Source organism: Lonchura striata, chromosome 8 (genome assembly GCF_050655825.1).
Source record: "Lonchura striata isolate lonStrDom1 chromosome 8, ASM5065582v1, whole genome shotgun sequence".
Lineage (NCBI taxonomy): Eukaryota > Metazoa > Chordata > Aves > Passeriformes > Estrildidae > Lonchura > Lonchura striata.
The window spans coordinates 13,536,371-13,555,846 of NC_140710.1; the positions used below are offsets into that span (position 1 = coordinate 13,536,371).

Consider the following 19,476-nt stretch of genomic DNA (forward strand, 5'->3'; position numbering starts at 1 on the left):
AAAACTTGTGTCATTTTTTAATTATAGGGAGGACTTCTTATTTTAATTGTGTTTATTTCACTACATACAGTCTTTCAGCTGTAGCACTCCAGTTTTAATTTCAAAAGTGTATACATGTTTTAGCATCTCCACCTCAGGGAGTTCCTGAAGTGAGTCAATAGGTGTTGGTCTTCCCATGGTGGGCTGAATGTGAAGCTCACTGAGTCAATAAAAAGACTTACAGTGACCTAAACACTTTTTGTGTCAGGTTCTGGCTCACTCATGCACCAGTGCCCCATTAGGCTGTTGAGGGAGCCTGGCTGCTGGGGGAAGATGCTTCTTTAAAATTGAGTAGTCTAATGAAGCTCATTAATGCATTTTTCATTAGAACAAGAATATTGAGTATCCAGGTTAAATTCTAAAGAATCTGTCCTGCACTCACTGAGGTTAATGACAAAGCTCCCAATGATATATTAGTGATGCAGGATGAGAACTTAATTGAGGTAATTAAGATTCTGCTTACCTAAAATTCCCTATTATTTTCAAGTAGATAAAATATTACAAAATTGCTACCATGAAGAGTTGTATAATGTTGGATCTCAACACATCCTTCAGAGGTGACAGCAATTCAGTGGGAGATAATACTATTTCTGTATTTTGCATTTGATTCATAAAGGGCCCTCGTAGTCTTCTAGAGGCTTGTGTATGTGAAAACCGTTGTGGAAAATGGAGTTCCTTTTGATTTTGGAGCTCAAACATTGCCTTTATTGTATATTTAAAGATAAAGTGAGCCATGCATTGCTGAATCCCAGTAAGGATTTGGAGGTCAGATTCAGCAGTGGCAGCGATAGAAAAGGCGTTGCAGTAGTGCTATAGCATTGTATAAGTTGCAGAGAGTAGTTTAATTAAATGCAGCTCACTTTGCAGTACTGCAGACTTCCTAAAGTCACTGTTTGGACCAAAAGAAATGCTGTTTGCTCACTGAGTAGAATAGATAGGATATCCACCTGCAGTGCCTTCCAGGGAGTCTAAAGCCTCTGTTATAAATGATTGTGTCAGGATGCCTAATTTAAATAGTTACCCTAACACCTGCTCATTCCTGCCGCCTTTGGACACCCCTAACCTTCTCCTTCCCTCCTTGGCATCCCCTGCAGATTAACAATTCCCTCCTCAATTACGCTGCCATAATGGCCACTTTGATCATGCTCTGAGCTCGATATGGAAATTACCTTGATGAAGAGCACAGCCTGCAGAAGGCAGCAGCAGCGCAGAGCGGAGCGCCCTGGCTGCAGCCCCGGCACCCGAGCCCGCAGCGAGCTCCGGAGCCTCCCCCCGTTGTACACCTGACCAGTGCAGCAGCAGAGCACCGTGCTTTTGGGAGAAAAAAGTGGAGCAGTCAGATCTTCTGTACTTCACAGCTGTCTCCTGAGATACTTGCTTTAAATATGTGGGGAAAGATTTTTTTAAAATGAAAACTCTGACCTGGGACAGTGAAGCACCATGCAGATTAATTACTGAGAAAATTACCTTTCACATCTGTAGTAATGGTGCAGCACTTCTATCTTGCTGGTTTTGAGTTTATATTTGAGCACCTAAGAGTGATTTTTTTTTCCTGGGTGTGGTGCAGAGCTTTCCTAGTCCTTGCCTTCATTATGGGTTGCATTAAGATCAATGCAGAGGTTTGGAAACACAGTGTTTCAGCTATTAGATGTTTGCTTCTAAATTGAAGTAATCAGCAAATGCAAAGTTTTCCTTTTTGTGTTGTGCTACAGTGTCTGTTCATCCCTCTTGTTACTTTCTGATATAAATAGTATTACATATGGAACTCTTACGATTATGGAAAATTGCTTAGTTACTGTCTTAGAGATTTCAGGGATCCTGATTTTTCATTTATTTCATTTGAGACTTCATTAGCTGGTTCTCTAAAAGCCGAGAGCATTCTTGCCATACACATTGTGATGGTTGGTGAGGAGGACACAAATTCCAGTACTGAAAACCAGAATTCAAACTTAGAAGACCTGAATTTGAGTCCAAATGGAATTTAGTTACCCTTGTCTTTCATGTTTGCAATGAGGCATATGGATACGCAGTTCATTTAAAGCAGTTTGACAGTGGAAAAGATACCTGTTTCCTTTATTTACTCTAGAAATGGTACCCATGTTGCCATTCTTACTCCCTGCTGCCGAAGGAGCATGTCAGAACTGCATATATTCCTTAGGAGTTTTTTAACTACCTTGTTGTTTACAAAAAATGAAATAGTTTTCCTTTCTTCATGCAATTTATTATTCAGAGGATGCTCTTATGTATGTAGAATTATTTCATGATTCACAGAATGTGACAGAACCTTAAGTATATTGTAAAAACTGTGTGGTACAGCCCTCTCCTCTGTATAACAGTATTTTAAAAATCCACAAATATTTCATAGAAGGTAAGGTCAGGAAGAAAGCCTTTCACTCTGACAGTTATTTTCCAAGATTGCATGCTACTCTTGTCTCCCAGCTATTTATGGGAACATTTAAAGTGACGGCACATTTACCTTTAAGTACATTCATCACATAGCTCTTCTTGTTTTCAAAAGGTATGACTGTATATTCTGATTTCAACTGCAGGAGCACTGCCTTTATGTTTCCAAGGGTTCTACTTTCTACCCCTGAGTTCTCTGAAATGTTTCTGGGGCTATACTTACAAGAAAGGGGTTGCTGTGCTATTTGCATGCTCATAAGCACTCTTTAAGCAGCTTGCCATCATTAAAATGAAGCAACTAACTTTTCCCCTATAAATTATACTGTGACAGTTGACTCCACCCCATAATTTTACTGAAACAAGAGAGAATATATGAACTCTTATCTTGTTTCTTGATTCCATTTCTTATGTATATATTATTCTGTTTGAAAACAAGAAAATGCCCCATTTTTAAGTTTGCAGTTGTGATCTCAAATATTGCCATGTGGTATCAATTGTACAATAATTAAATCTGTTATTTTTTTAGCACTGGGGCTGTATTTGGTATTTTAAACTCTGGCAGTTGTAGAATAATGTCTTATTTTAAATGAGTCAGAATCTTCAGGTATCTTAATGAGATTAAATGTTTTACTTTCTTATATAGGTTAGGGTATAGCCTTCTAAGAAGGTGATGTACGCAGGACACTAAGGGTTGTTATTAGCACCCAGTATGTCACCTGCTGGGATGATTTGGCTTTCACCAATGCACATATTCCCAAGGAAATGATACATCTCTGCATGGCTTCTATCAGCCTCTGAGGTGACAAGGCTTTGGGTTTCTTAACGATGGGAAGAAAATAGTTCTTTTGTCAGCTGCCACTCTGAATACTGATGATGGAAATTCCCCTTTCTTCCTCTTCCTCTACCCCTCCTTAACACATGGTTTCCAATCAAAAAATGATTGCAACAACTGGAAATATAAATTGTTGTCAAGATACACTTTTATAGAAAATAAAAGAATATTTATTTTTATTCTGCTACCAGTATCCTGTGCAGAGGAAATAATTCAACGGGAAATCCTGTTGACACAACATTTCTGACACATCAGCCTTTGTGTGTCTTACCTCCCTTTTTAAGAGGTTGTTTCTGATTCAGAAGCTTCTCCTTCCTGACAGGTGGTGTGCTCAGAGAGTTCACAGTAGGTAAACTGGAGATAACCTTCAGAGGGCGGGTTTACAAAGACCATGGGACTTACTTGCCTAGAGAAATTTTGAAGATGCAGTGTATTTAATGGCAAGAAAGAAAAGGGTAGAGTGCTTTTTGTGAGCTGGCAGAGGATCAAGTGTGTATGATGTGAAGGAAAAAAGGAAGGAGATCCTTGCAGCCTGAGAACAGACATCTGGCTGGCAAAAGAAAAGAAATACCATTGGCAGAGGAATACTGTTTTAAACTGGGATAATTTTAGATCAAGAGGGCACAGTGTTGCTCTCATGCATACAGCTCCACTGAAAGGGATGGGAAAGGTGCATGCATATGAGAATACAGTGTGGTGCTAAGTGAGAACTGAAGAACATGTATTTTTACATTAGATATTTAGACTTTCATGTTTAGATCACATGGTTTCCATCTGCCATATGTAGGCATTGCTAAAATGCTTCCAGGAACCAGGCTCTGGTTTGGTGACTTTCATTAAAGGAATTAGTGGTTTCTCTCCAGTTTCAGTGTGGCTGGATTCAAAGTGCAGAAGCCCATTTTCACAGTTTAGCATTAATTAGCGCTCTAATGGCAGCCTCAGCAGGCAGGTGAAGGATTAAATGGGCATGAAGACCAAACTATCTCTTTCAAAGCAGGGTCGAGACATATTGGGCTAATGTGGGGATGTGTGCATGGCTGCAGTCTGGCTGTTCTTGTTCCAGGTGACTGAAGGCCTGTGGTCTACAGGTCTGGCAGTGTAGCACTCATCCCTGTCCTCTGTTCTCTCCTGCTATTGAGGTGCACACACTCTCCCCACACGCACCCAAACCCTTACAAAAACACAATCAAAAAAACCCTTTAATTCTGCTGGCTCAGAGAGACACATTCTTGCCCTTCTGAATGAGGGGTGAGAGCTGTTTGGGAGAATTTAAATGAGATCCTTGCCAGCAGTACACAGAAAGGATCGACGCTGTTAGATTAAAAGGCTGAGATGCTGCTGCTCATTTTAGGTTTGCTGAATCATTTAACAAGGTGCAGAAAGTAGGTAAGCCCTGACTCGGTTTTTTTTGCTGAAGAGAGCCTCACAGGGTTATATTTGAGAACTGCATGGAGACTGAAAACATAGAGGGAAAATTGTAATAAGTTTCAGTGAACCTGGAAGGCAGGACCCGTTCTGGTGTGAGTCAGAGGGTGTAACTCTGGCTTCTCTTCTGAATCTCATTAAGCAGACATACGTACTTTATGTTTATGTATACTGAATATTAAGTATATAATTACAGAAAATTACATGCAGTTTTAATTTTGCTGCTCACACTGAATCTTGAAAAGCATTAAAACTTGTCAAGGATTTTTAAAATTTTAATTTTTTAAAAGGCTAAATCATGTTCAAATAAAATGTAAAAAAATACTATTAAAAGCCTTCACTAGTTACTTAATATTTCTAAAAGCTTTTATTGATAGGAATTCATATTCCATTTTTTAAGAGACGGGCTTCCAGATTTTAGTTATGCAATTGAAATATGAAATGTCTGAGAAGCAGAATTCTAGAAACCAGTGTTATGATTCTCCCCTTACAGCTTATTTATTCAATTAAGAAGTTGCTTGGCTTCAGTGTTATTTAAATGGTCAGGTCTGTGCTTTAGGACTCTGTGCCTCTTTGTTAAAGTTCACATAATGAGATACATTTATGTACTTTGTTTTGAGATAATCCCATTTTTATGAATGAGTTAAAAAAAAATGAGGGAGGTGTCTCTTAGTAGAAAATAGTTTTCCTTCACTAAAAAATCCCTTTTCTCCCAATGTCTGCTCCATTCCACATCTTAATTGACATACATCAAATGGTAGAGAATCCAGCTGTAGGAGGATATTTTTGAAATGATCACTTCCTGCCTAATTTGACCCCGACAGAACAGTGGGGTTTTGTGTGCTGGGCTGCAGCACAGGCTGGCTGTGCAGGCTGCTGGGTTTCCCTGAAAGAGGAGCCGAGTGCTGTGAACTCCAGACCTCTGTGCACTGTCAGAAGCTCTTACTGTGCCAATGTAATCTTTTAATAGACATGCTTGCCAGAATGACTTTTTCCTTCAAAGATAGAATGAGAAAGCACACTTGTCATTTAAATTGCCTCTGCCTTTTGTAGTAGTTAGTAGCATTCTGTTGACCAAGGTGGGATAATTTTAAAGCTGTTTAACAAAATAACATGCTTGTCTGTGTGAAATACAGAGTGCTGAGAGACAGGGGGAAGTCTCCCTTGACAGAGTTCATGGGATTCTTTAGAAACTGCAGGATGCTGGGACTTGTCTGAGGAATTACAAAAGCTTTGAGGCGCCCGTGTTGAGCATTTGCATGATTTTCAGATGGCAAAGTGTGTTCAGCTGTCTTCGTGCACCCTCCCGTGTGTGCATGTATGCACTTCAATGGAGAGGGAGAGAATTCTCAGCACAGTTTTCATTGGGCTTTGCGTTTGTTAAACATATATTATTGAAATGCTGCCCAGGACACATCACTTCATCTCGTGTAGAACTTAAATCATCATGTTGCACGATATGGTAAAATAAAAGAGATTGTGAAAGAGACAACTGTAAACATTCTGTTTGAAAAGATGTGCTCTTTTCAAAAGACCTTTCTGTTACAGCCAAATAACACAAGAAGCAATATTTCCTTGCTCACAGAGACATATATCTATTTCTGCAGAGATTTGTTTTGGATTCTCAGTTCTTCCAGTATCTTCATTCTTTGAAATAATTTTATACTTCCATGTTGACTTTCTCTGTGCTTTAAGTTTTAATCAAAGGTTCCTTGCTTCTGATGTCGAGTACTGATGTTAGCCTGTTTACATTCCACTGTTTTTCCTCTGTATTCAATGAACATTCAAATGTGGTGGTGCCTTTTTGCTTTTATCTACCAAACTTAGCACACTCTCTTATTATTGACAGCTCAAAAAGATGATATGCTAGTGGGCAGGATGCTGTGAATTATTAACTTTTCTTTGCGCTTTGACAAATTCAGGTTACCTTTGTAAAGAGAAATAGATTCTCTGAAGGAACCAAGACAGTGGAATGGTAAATAAGGCTTTGCAAACCTAAATTAATTTCTTTTTAGCCAAATTTGAATTTACCACATTTCCAGAACATGATTCTGAATTACGGTTCTTGTACAGAAATTGTATTTTCATTTCATAGACTAAAATAGCAGAGGAGAGATTTTGATTGTGATTTTTCCTTTCAGTTTGTCTTTCTTATATGGGTTGATCAATAAAGAATTAAAGAATGTATATTGCCACTAAACATCCCCTCTACCTTTTTTTCTTAGCAATGAGATTTCACAAAAGCAGTTCATTTGCTCCTTTCAATAAGGAGCCTGCACCCAACTAATTTGAGAACAGATAAAATGTGCAGGAAACATATGTTTGCCAGGAAGCTTTTCTATAATCAAAACGGTCAGCAGGACAGAAAAAAAATGGGTTTTCTTTTTTTCTTCTTAGGTGTTAATCTTCTTCCATTAAAAAGAAAACATACATTAAAAATTGGCATACAGCAGTGATTAATATACACAGGCATGAGTGAATCAGAGGCAGCATATGTTGCGTGAGGTAATAGACGCTTATTTGAGTTAATATTTAGGTTGTGCTGCAGTCCAGGCCAGGCAGCAGCGAGGCCTCTGCAGCCGGGAGCATTTTGGGCAGGCAGCAGGAGCGGTGGCAGCGGGGCACACTCTGTCTGCCTGGGAGCAGTGAGCAGGAACGGGAGGAATGTCGATGTCAGCTGCCGGAGGACAGCCAAACAAAGTAGGTTTGTTCGAGGTTCGGTGAGGAAAGCAGCAGGTTTAATACGGCTCGGTTTGGAAAATACTCACGAGGAATTGCATTGGAGATACAAAGTTACTGGTGACAACAGTAATTATTGACAGAGCCACATACTTCGGTCTAAAAAACTCTGGAATGATGCTGAAGCATTCAGATGCCGGTTGTTCACACTTCCATCCTGTGGCAGTGCATCTGTTTATCGGGAATTATCTCCTGAATGTAAATGAATTTCAGTCCTAAGTCATTGCACCTGTTGCCAAGAGGTATTTATTCCAATCACTTGCCTAAAGTGCAGGGAGTTATTGCCTGACGTTTTATGGCTCCAAAAAAAAAGCTGTCGTTTCAAAATCATTTGTTCAGAGAGGAGAAAATGGAGCAAAACAGTTCATTTTATCCTAAGCACTGCTATTTGGCAGTATTCACATTTGCACGGCACAAAGCTGCAATATTGATTTTTCGCTTACAGGGCCTCCCACAAGTTCTTTCTTCGATTGTCAGGATTGCAAGATGGATTGAATTACACTTTGCTTGTTGATATACTTATTTTTTCTTTGGTGATAGGAAAAAATTACAAATAAAGCTTCAGCATAAAGATCATAGTAGCCCTGCTAGTGGACTTCGAATTTATTTATTTTATTTAGTTAAAATTCTTTCTGCGCCACAGAGATTCCTTAGAGCAGCATTCCCACCTAACACATACTGCATTGTTTTGCTTTATTGCTTGCTGCTTTTGCAATGTAAGACCTACATTGCAATCTCAGATGTGTCCTCTGTTGCCTGCAAAGTGATCTAACCTTGCTCTAGTATTTTTAATGTTTGTCCTGATACAGAACTTCTTGTGGATGCCTGCAGGGGGAAAAACTGCAGGATAAAACACATTCATAGTCGTTATAGCAGTTGCCATAGATGATGAAGTAAAATTTGCAGGCTGCTGATTTCTCTGTAGCAAAACTGCAGAAGTCTTGTGTTTGAATTCAGAGTATTTCCTAGCAGAAGTGGAGCTTGTGCTGCAGGATCCACAGTAAGGGTCAGTGCTGGTCACAGGGAGCTGCGTGTGGCCCCATAACTATCCTGAGCTGCTGCTGTACATGAAGCCACTGACACTTCAGCAGCTGTACCCCATGCCCCTTCCCTCCTGCCCTGGTGCAAACACCTCTTTGGACAGCTGTAGGTGCTGTTCCCCTTCTTGCTGATGGAAATTCAGAAGGTCTGGGAGGAGGGGACTCCTCCAGGCAGGCCATGGCAGTGTTGCAGGCCATGGAATCCCAGCTGAGTGCAGGAGATACAGGCACCATTGCTGCCAGCTGGAGGGATGAGCATGTACCCCTCCCTGTGCCTGTTTCGCCCCCTCACTGCGCTGTGAGTGACTTCTGTCTTCATTGTATTCATTTGCTGCATGGGAGGAACATGCAGGGTATTAATGTGATGGATTTGTGTTTCAGCTCTTGCCAGCTCTCAGCCCATGACACCTCAGCAAGCCTTTAATAACAGTGTTTGTTACTGCTCATGGTATGTGCAGCCACACTGAGGGCCAGGAGTGAATCTGAGATGGAACTTGATGCTTTCCACAGCACTGTGACTCCTTCCCTTACTAACAAATACTGAAGCATACTGGCCAAGTAACAGTATTGGTTTCCTGTGGTATATGGTTTCACAAAATATAAAGGCAGATCTGGTCACTGGGCTTTGGCCAGCTGTTCTCCTTCTGGGCAAGTTCATGCCCAGTCAAAGACCTGGTCCTCTGGGACCTCATCAGTTGCCTGCAGTAGAGGGAGGTTAGCAGCCCCTGGCCTAAGTTCATTACACAAGTTGTAAAAAAGCTGCTGCTGGTGCGAGGAATGTGCAGGCAGAGGAGGGGTGGATGGAAGGATGGGCTCTGGCTGCCAGGGAGCCACATCCTTATACTTGCGTGGTCATTATAAAAAACTTTGGCCATCTTAACAGACAGTCATCTGCATATAGTGGGAGTTTTAATACACAGAATTCAATAGAAAAAGTGATAACCTCTGGTTCATGGAAAAATTTACTATCAAGGGGTTATCTCAATTTGTTCTTGAATTTTTTTGGTACTTGGTTCTTCCAGTGCATCATACTTTTTAAGAAAAAAAACCACAGAGCTCCAACTTTCCATACGTAGCAGCTATTTCTCTTTGCTGTCATAACTGGTCTCCCAACAGCCTGCACAGAAATATTAATGGCCTTGTGTTACTGTATTATAAAGGCATTTTTGAAAATTCAGGATTTAGTATTTTAAACAAATAGGCTTTTAGCACTGCCATATTGCCCAGCTAGTTTTCCAAAAGTCACACAATTTTGTAAGAAACAGAAATACTGTTTAATAATAATGAATCATTAACTGTGTACAAGAAACTGTAGTATGCAGATACTTTTAGTCTGATGTAATATATTCTTTTGCATTAAAAAATGTCACAAAAAGACAAAGCATCTGGATGAATAGCTGAACCTTGTTGTGTTTCTAAAGTATTTTACTCTGCTTCCTTGGAGAAGTTACTTATTTTTAGGAATTCTATTAAGCAGAAAAAAATACTAAATATTAAAATTGCATGTATTATTTTTGTGAGAGATGGAGAGGTTTTATGCAGTACACACTGTGATTTTTGGTACTGCTAATTCCTGTATTTGTTTCAAAATCCTATCTGTATGTAGTTAAATTTATGTAAAAGACAGTAAGGAGCACTGGAGTTTAAGTAGGTGAAGTGTCAGCATGTATATTTGGATCATGTCCATGCTGAGGTCACAAAATAGCTAAGCAAAAGTAACCAGTTCTTCCTGGAGAATGGGAGACAAAGTAAAAAAGACTAATGAAGTTGGAAGTTGGAACTAAACTTTGGGCTTTTTTGTGGTTGTATTGTTTTCTTTTTTAAAATCACTTCTGCGAATCCTGCCTGCTCTGCTGCTTCCCGCTTCCAGACATGGTCTGTCTGACTGTGCCCAAGGAGCAGAGCCAGAAGCTGAGAGAAAAGAGGTGGAAACTGGAACGTGCAGTGTAGCCATGCAGACAGGCACCACTGTCTGCCCTGCCCAGATTAGAAGCAGTGAAAAGGAATTTCTTCTTTTCCCAGATTAAGGACACATCAGCCATGGTAGGGATGTGACGGTTCCATGAAAGATGCCACACTTGACATGGTACCAGGTCAAACTGTGTAAAGGTGCACTTCCTTTAGCACACGACAGTTGCTGCTTATGAGGCAGAAAAATAGTCCAGTTCAGTGTATCCTTTAGGCTCAATGCCATTTTGTCCTTGTTTTTCCCCAGGTTTCAGCAGAGCAGCGCTACCGTTTGGTTTGGTGAGGAGGGAGCTCTCCTGCGAAGGCTACTCCATCGACCTGCGGTGTCCGGGCAGCGATGTTATCATGATAGAAAGTGCCAACTATGGACGGACAGACGACAAGATCTGTGATGCTGACCCTTTCCAGATGGAGAACACAGAATGCTTCCTTCCAGATGCCTACAAAATTATGACACAAAGGTAAAAATGTACATATCGTGGTCAGGACTAACGAGGAAAAATGCCTGCATTAATACAGAGAGAGGTATATACTGTAAGTAATGTTGAGTTGTGATTGCCACTTTGCTGTTCAGGTTGTATCGTTTCTATCTAATAATATTTAAAGGAAATAAAAACCACCAGCTGCAATTAGAGGTTTTAGGGTTTTTTAATTCTGTAAACAAACCATGAAAAAGCAGGAAGATAATTTCAAGGAGAATGAAACAATTCAATTTTTTTGGAGTTCCCCATCTCCTTGTCTTTCAGGGGATCAAATAGCCCTGAGAATGTTTCAGAATGATTGCTGTGTTTTTCAGTAAATGCAGTAAATCCCTGCCGTAGTTCCTAATAGTAGTTCCCTCCAATGGAAAATGTCAGAATGATTGCATGCCAGGATGATTATATGTCATTATGCATGTGTGTACAAACATACATGTGCATATAAGTACAAGTTAGTGACAGTGCTTGACATTCAGAGAAGATAGAAGAACCAACCAAGAATCATAAGACCATTGAGGTTGAAGAAGACTTTTAAGATCATTGAATTAGCCTGGTGCTGCCAATTCCACCTCTAAATCATGTCCCCAGCCTCCAATAAAAGTATTTTTATTACAAAAGGTGCGTGAGGGTTCAGATTCACAGAAAGTTCTGTGCTAAAGGCTGTGTAGTGTATGCACAGCAGTCACCTCCTACTGACAGTTGTGGAAATGTCAGCACAAAGAAGTCGCTGGCATTGCTACTGGATTAAACTAAAAGCCTGAATGAGTTCAGCATTGGTTGGAAGTTTTCTTCCCAGTACCGTTTTCCCAGGGTGAGGAATATGAACAAAAAGGGGATGGGAATAACCTGAAAGCTTTCTGGTGCCCGTACACAGATGTGTCAAGTGAAATAAGCAAGTTGTCCTCCTGCCTTCTGTGCTCCATTTCCTCTGTTCTGTTTGAACATGGTAACACTTAGTAACATAGTCACCTCTTAAAAATAGCCTTCCATTTTGATTTACTGATTTACTGGAGTTGTCATGAGTGGGACTCTTACAATTTTTTATCATTTTTATGTGAATATGCAGATGTTTTCTACTTCTGTAGTCTAATATTTGGGCTGAATCTCAGCCTTCAGTTTCAAATGCTGGAGGTAAATTGAGGATATCGGGTCTTTTATTTCTTGTTTTGTGTTGAACCTGTGGCTTGTTTTGTGATCAGTAAGGGAAAGCCTCCATTGCTACACTGTTAAAAAGGTAATATAACTTCTTTAAATCATGTTTGAATTATCTTCTTGTGGTTCGAGTTCGTAGTTGTTAATTAGATCAAGCCGGATTTCCATCGAGACTGCAGCAGCAGTGTCATCATCCTCTAATCTGTCAACTCCCTTTGAAACCACCTTCAATTGCTTTTGTAAATGTAGTGCTGCTCTGTAGACTTCCTTGTTGTGTAAAATGCATGTTGTGTTTTGATCAAAGTCTTCCTTATGTTCACTGGAAATATACAGATTAGGGTAGTCAGAGACAAATGTAGAGGCACAGTCTTGCTTGAAGTGACATTAGACTGTTACTGAAAAGCTGAAATTTCAATCTTTCCCTTTCAGTTAATCAGCTGTAAATATATGAAAGCAAAATGTATTTTTGAACTTCCCCCATCTTCTACTCTTATGCTTTGTTCAACATTAAAATAAAATTATGATCACATGTAAGACATTGGTTCAGATTATCTATGTTCAAAGAGTTTTGCATTTTTGTTTGTCTGAACAAATGACAAAGATCATTTGACACTTTGCTTTTTATTTTTGTCTGACATTTATAGCAATTTGGAAGTTTGCTTTCATAGTTTTTTTTCTTAGATCTTGTCATTAGGTAGAAAAGATGAGTCTTGTCTTGCTAATTTTTTTCCAAAATTGCTCAATTTGTGCTATATTGCAAGCATAGAGGAATGTTGCAAATTTCTTATGAAATATTAAAAGTTCTTATATTTCATTTATTTATAACTGTGTCAGTGATTGTAATTTTTTGTTGTCTCAGGCAAATTGTTGTTTGGTACTCAGCACATGTCCTTGATCTGATATATAAAAGTAACACATCAGCTGTATTTTGACGGCAGCAAATGCATAGAAAAATCTAACCTGAAGGACTATCAGATTCATTGGTTTTCCTTTTTATTTAATTGGTTAGAACTTTTGATGACAGTGAAATCTTCTCTACCTTTAGAAATAAGTAGCAATAATTTCTATATTTCTACTTAAATCCTGCAGTGTTTACTTTTAAGGACCTGTTTTTATCACTTCAGTCAACTGTGTTACCACTGCAGCTGACCACTATTTCATTTCAGTTTAGATGTAAAGTTAAATCTAGTTCTGTAGCAATTATTAAGTGCTCATTATTCATTTGCAGCATTAATCCACAGCTTTTGCACAGCAACTACATCTTTTGCAATTACAAGGTGAAAACACTAGCTTAATGAGATCAATACTGTGAAATCCGAAGACTGAAAAATAAGATGAGGTTTCCAGTTTAACACAAAGCCATGTAATCACGTGCCCTGCTCCCCTTCCAGAGAATTTGAGATAGTAGCACACAGACCTTGCCACTGTCCACTGAAGCATCAGCTCCTCTTTCTCAGAATGAGCTGCTACTTAATCTTTTCTACCTCACCCTATTCTTTCTTTTCACTAGTTCTCAAAAGATTTTTAATCTAATGTGTTCCTAGGAAGCCTGACTAGAACATTAATGACTTCATTACTTTGCTTTTACCTCTGTAAAGTAGTTATTAAATTTTTAGTCCCTGATTGAAATTACATCCCAATTATTCCAGAATAAAGTCTTTCAGATGTGTTTAGATTCTATGTAAACTTCAGACCAGAATGGTTGAAATTAAAGCTTTGAAGAAAGAGACTAGACCTTTAGAAAATCCTTCTCCTCTTTCACACTTCTCTGATAATTAACCCCAGCGTTTGCATACCATCAAGTTTGAGAGATTCTACCACCTGAAGTTCAGTACAGAAATAAGCTAATTTCTGGAATATTTGGTGAGCAAGTAGCATAAATGATTGGCAGAGGACCCATGTTTCAGGCACATTTAAGTTCTTAAAATAGTTCAACTCCTCTGTGCTCTGCTGTCCTTTAGCAGGGACAAATCTCCTCTGTTTCCTTTTCATTTAAAAAGAAATTAAATGAACAGGGAAGCAGAAGATGCAAAGCAGCCTGAGGAAATTGCTCTACTTGCTTGCTCATAAAGTGCATTTGTGTAGCCGTAGCAGAAACTGCCATGAAACTTTGAAGTTGATAAGGCTAATTCTGGTTTTTATAGGCATGGCAGAGATTTGAAAATTAACAGCATAAAATTTACTTATGACCTCGTATTATCTATTTCTGTGGCAAGCGGATTGCAGGTGGATCTTGGGAGTTCCGTTCAAACCACCTGGGTGTTTATGAATATTTTCTGTCTCCAGTGTCTCCTATGGTCTGGACCATAGGTAAAAGAATAACAGATATTTAATAGCTATTTCTAAAGATGTACTTAAAATGTATTTCAAATCAAAGGTCTCTTATGTTTGTAATTTTATAGTGGAATAATACGTTCCACAAGGTGGATTCTTGCATGCTGGGACTATTCTTTCTGAATTACAATTAGGGGCTGTTTAGTAGGAATCATTTTTCTAGTCCTAAATTTTTTGTTTAGGAGAAGTTCAGGGTTATTTGTTATCATGATTGGATTACGATCTTTGTGATTCCAGGACAGTGCAATTAGATTTTTTTTAATTGACTATATATTTAAATATCTGCTTGGATGGTGTGGCAGATAATAATTTGGAATTATATAATTTTAAATCTTTATAAACCCCATGTTAAAAATGATGGGTCTGTTCCAATCTGTACACCTTATTTTTTAAGCAATTGTAGTTATAACTATTGTTGGGGCTAATAGAAAATTGGTATTTTGTATTTAAAGAAAATGAAGCCTATTCACTCAGAATCTATAGAATCATTTACATAGATGAAAAATTCAAACATTTACTTTTGACAGCCAAATTAATATTAGGTTCAGAAGGAAAACACTGTTTCCCTTGCAATACAGGCTAAAATACCTTGAATTTTTAAATAGGAACTGTATGTTCTCTGATCTGATACTGAGAGTATTGTTGGAAACACTGAAAAGAAGAAAATTCAAAATGTTTCAACTTCTTTTGCAGACCATGTAAACATTTACATTAAAAAAAAAAAGAGTCTCAAGTTGGGATATTCAGTTTCTTTTGCATCTAATTTTTGATCTGCAACAGAAAGGCAGTTACATCAGTTCTGCGCTGAAATAGCCTTTAAATTCTATTTTCACCTACAATATGTAACTGTGGCTTTTGTGTACTTTACATCTTTGCTAAGCATATTTAATCAGTAAAATTTTACTTTCTAAATATGCACAAACAAGGCAAACTTGATTTTCCACAGGTGAGTTAAACATAAAAATATGTCAGATATAATAGATGAACTTAGTCAACTGTAATTTTTTTAGCTACTCTTCCCATTTAAAACATTGCTGCAGAAAAGTAAGAGGATTGAAAGAGGAATCAATCCTCTTCAGCAGTGTTTGTTTTTTCTGTTGCATCTATCCTGTCCTATCTATAGCACAAGCAACACATGTACCTTCAATTACCGTGTCCATCGTGACACCAGGGACGAGTTCACGCCTGGGTTTTTGTTACCATGAACTTTTCTCACATGGCAGTGCTCTTAACCTGTTCTGTCCATCATCGTTCTGAGACAGCTGCACTTCAGCAGAGGGGTTTCCCAACATGAGCACGAGCAACGCGCCCCTGCCCTGCTGAGTGACCAAGGCAAAGCTGAAGGAAGCAGCACATCCATTCCTACTCCCAGGATTTAATTTTTCTTAATGCATTCCATGGGAGATTGGAAGACTGGAGATGCTAATTCTTTCCTATCTATTCACATGTCCAAGAAATGGGTAATTTTGAAAACTCCTATATATAAAGGAGTGAGCCATTTTGAAAGAAAACAAAATGAGTTGTATTTCAAAGACTCATCTCTGAAGCCCTCTTTCCTGTTCCTCCTTGTCAGGTCTGCAGAGAAAGCACTGTCACACCATATTAGTGTCCTTTCAAATGAAAAGAAGTTTGGTCTGTTCCATAATGTGAGTGGATAAAACAAATCTTCCACTGGACTCCAGGCTTGGGTGGACACTGGGTAAAATCTATAACTGATGAATCCCATTCATCGCAGCAAAAAGGTGTAATCAAAAGGAAACTTGGCACAGGGTGCTTTGCTAATAGAATGCAGAGCCTGCTGTGGGTCACTGCAGACCTGAATTCCAGTCTGTGCAAGACTTCCAAAGAGAAGCATTTCAGAGCCTCTTTCAAAAACAGCTCCTTCAGACAGGGCCCAGGGTTGATTCAGTATGTAAACTGCAGCACTCTTCAGATTGGAATTACTTGGTGGTATGACTTCCAGCCTTTTTCATGGGCTGGACTTTATCCTTTGCCATTTGGAGCTGCCTGTAATGGAGGTAATGGCACACTGCACTTCGAGGGTCTGCCAGGCTTAGGCAAGGGCTCTGCTGACCCCTGCTGCTATCCTTGTTTTTTCCCTTGCTTTTCCTTGTGCAGCCGAAGGTTGCCTCTCTTTGCTAAAGATACTCTCAGGTGAAAAGTGTTTTTGAATAAGAAGTACAGATTGCTTTTTTCTGCTTTCTGCATGTCTTTTTCTCTTCTATGTCAGAGAAATCACAGTGCTGATGACAGGGTACACAGGCTGTGGTGGATCGGGTGCACTCTTGGAATTTGCACATATTGGAAGTTCTGTTGTACCGATGCTGATCTCACAAACGAGGACCTTTTGCTTTGGCATGCCAGTGCTTTGTGTTCCAGCTTGCTTACAACTGCTTCAAAAACATTTACCATATAACATTATCAACATTAGATGTCTTTTTCTTAAGCACCTTTTTAAAACTAAGACTTCTATTAATCTGAAATAGATCTTAGTACAGCAGTTAACCGTGTGACTATTCTGATGTAGCAGAAGCTTAAAATTATGAAACTAAGCTTTTCACAATAATGAGCTGTGGCCAGATTGATTTGTGTTTTGCTTTCTGTGTGTTAGTCACAAGACTTAGTTATGACTCGAATACAAAGAAAAAGCAAAAATATATGTAGACTGTTTTCATGAACAAGGCATGATCACAGAGCCTAGAATTTTCCTGAAACACACCGCAGTCCTTGGTGTTGTTACTGCAGAAAACAGTAGTACCTGTGACTGAGAAGAACCTTTTCTGGCATTGTGTATTTTCACTATCATTAATTTTTAATATGAAAGTAGTAGGTCTAGTTTTACTCATGAAAAATAGGGGGATTTATTAATGGGGTTGTTCTATCATGGCATTACTTAATAAATTAAATAGAAATCCTCATATTACAAGGTTCTTAGCAGTCAGGTGAAGGGAAATAGCTGTCAGTGGTACTTGATCATCATTTTGCAGTGTGTTCTATTTTAATTTCCTGCAGAAGAAATTTTACTACACACGTGCAAGCACATAACACATGGGCGCGTGGCTGTAGTCGTGACATTGGACAGGCTACAAAAGAAACAACAAAAGGATCTTTTATACCAACTAATTACATTTAAAATTTAGATTTAGTTTACTTCAAAAAATATGGGATTCATTATTTTACTAGGGTGTAGCTTGATAGTCTATTTAGCGTTTTCTTATCTTACATTCAGGTAATTTTCTTCCTTTATTATTGGCAAAACCACAATCAAATTCTTCTTAAGTCAGCATATCTCTTATCTGGCAGGATCCTATATACACACTCGTCAGTCTTTCCTTGCTATTCATGGGGTGAAAATAAATGTAACTAACTATACATATATATGCATAAAATTTTAAGTATTATATGCTGTTGCTTGTGTATTTGAGCTTCATAAAAAATACATGCTTCAGCATCTGATTTTCTTGTGGGTTTTTTTCTGCTTTTTCTGAAATGATCTTTACTAGGTGTGCACACTGTTTAGCCCAGTTAATCACGTCCTATATGTTTTGGGTATGTAATTACCTCTCTTAGTAATTTGCTAATTTTTTAGAGAACTTGACTGAGACAACATTGCTTAACCTTCACCACCTTTCAATTGAATTTTGTGTCTTCTTGAATGAGTTTGCATGAATTTTACATGGTTTTTATATTTCTAGTCTAGTCATTATAAGTTCCTGGTTCAGTTGTAGTCAGAGCTTTATTATTAAAAAAGTTCTAATTTACTTATATATTGCTGCACCAAATTTAGTTCATATAGAATAATAATGTAATAGTTGAAGCCTATTAATTCCTCCCACCCCAATAAAACCTCTATAATACTTAGCCAAAACAGCTACATTATCTGATAAGTTGATTTAGGACTTTATACATGTGTTCATATAGCCATTTATCTTAGCCTTTTCTGAGGAGACCTTTATTAAGCTGTGATGACTGCTGAATATGAAATGTAACCAAGATTATTTTTTTATTCAAATATAATTTAAATATTCATCAAAGAGGAGTTATGCTTGAAACTGACAGAGGCTATTAACATCAAAAAATATAATTAACTGCACTGGGTATCATGAAGCAGAGTTAGCCAAATAGCCGAGAGGTCTAATTGCTCTAGAGTCTGAGAAGCAATAGTTTTATTTTATACTTTTGGTGTGGAATTAATAGTGATGTGGTTTCCTACACGAGGCAATTAAAAGCTGTCTGTTAAGGTTCATTGCACTATAGGAAATCTGTTGAATATCACTTAGTAAACAGAACTGACATGGAAAAGCTACATGAAGATGGGCAGAGCAGGGTATAGATCATAAATTAGGACAGATTAATATGAATTAAATATACGTAAGTAAATTATGAGTGTTTCTTTCAACACTTTTTAGTGTTGAGAGTCAGCAGTAGCCATGAAAGTGAAAAGTTTTCATTAGTAACATAAAGGAAATGGAATTTAAAGATTATTACAGTGAAGATGTTTAATTCAGAGGAAAGAAATAGAAGAGTAACATGAGTTTAAAAATTAAAAATTATCTACAGAGTAGTAGAGAAATTAGCAGATCTCATATTCTGTAAATGTCTTCCTGCCACAGAATAATCTCCTACTTACAATAAAAAGAACCTTCTGACCTTTGTGGTTCAATTAAGCTTTTAGTTGTATTCAACAAGAAAAGTCTTCTTTATTGAATCCCACAGATTCTGCCTGTGCCCAGAGTATACATTCTAAAAAGGGATGACCATATTCATGGTATTTTGACATTAATGAGGTTGCTGAAATGGAAGAGTTTAAGGATCAAAGATACAAGCAATGGTGGTATTTTACAGCATTTCTTTTTTTCCCTCTCTAATAATAAAATTGCGATTTAATTGCTTAATAAATGGGCCATGATTACTGAAAGACATGGATAATTTCTCTCTTTCCATTTTATCTTCTCCATATTGCAGAACAATAATTAGCAAAAATACTACTGCCACAAATGAAAGAAGTTGTTTTTTTTTTTCCCTTCGTGTAATAACTGTGAATGAAGGGAGTTTGCATTTCTAT

The 19,476-nt window shown here is 38.2% G+C and overlaps 1 protein-coding gene across 26 annotated transcripts in view; it reads left to right on the forward strand.

The window, feature by feature from the left end:
* ADGRL2 (adhesion G protein-coupled receptor L2) overlaps nt 1-19,476 on the forward strand; it is a 386,134-nt gene that overhangs the window by 303,870 nt on the left and 62,788 nt on the right. For all 26 annotated transcript variants that reach the window (XM_085586380.1, XM_085586371.1, XM_085586370.1 and 23 more), the window contains one exon: nt 10,694-10,907. In XM_085586380.1, the coding sequence (XP_085442506.1) occupies nt 10,694-10,907 (214 nt within the window). The remainder of the gene's footprint in view (nt 1-10,693; nt 10,908-19,476) is intronic.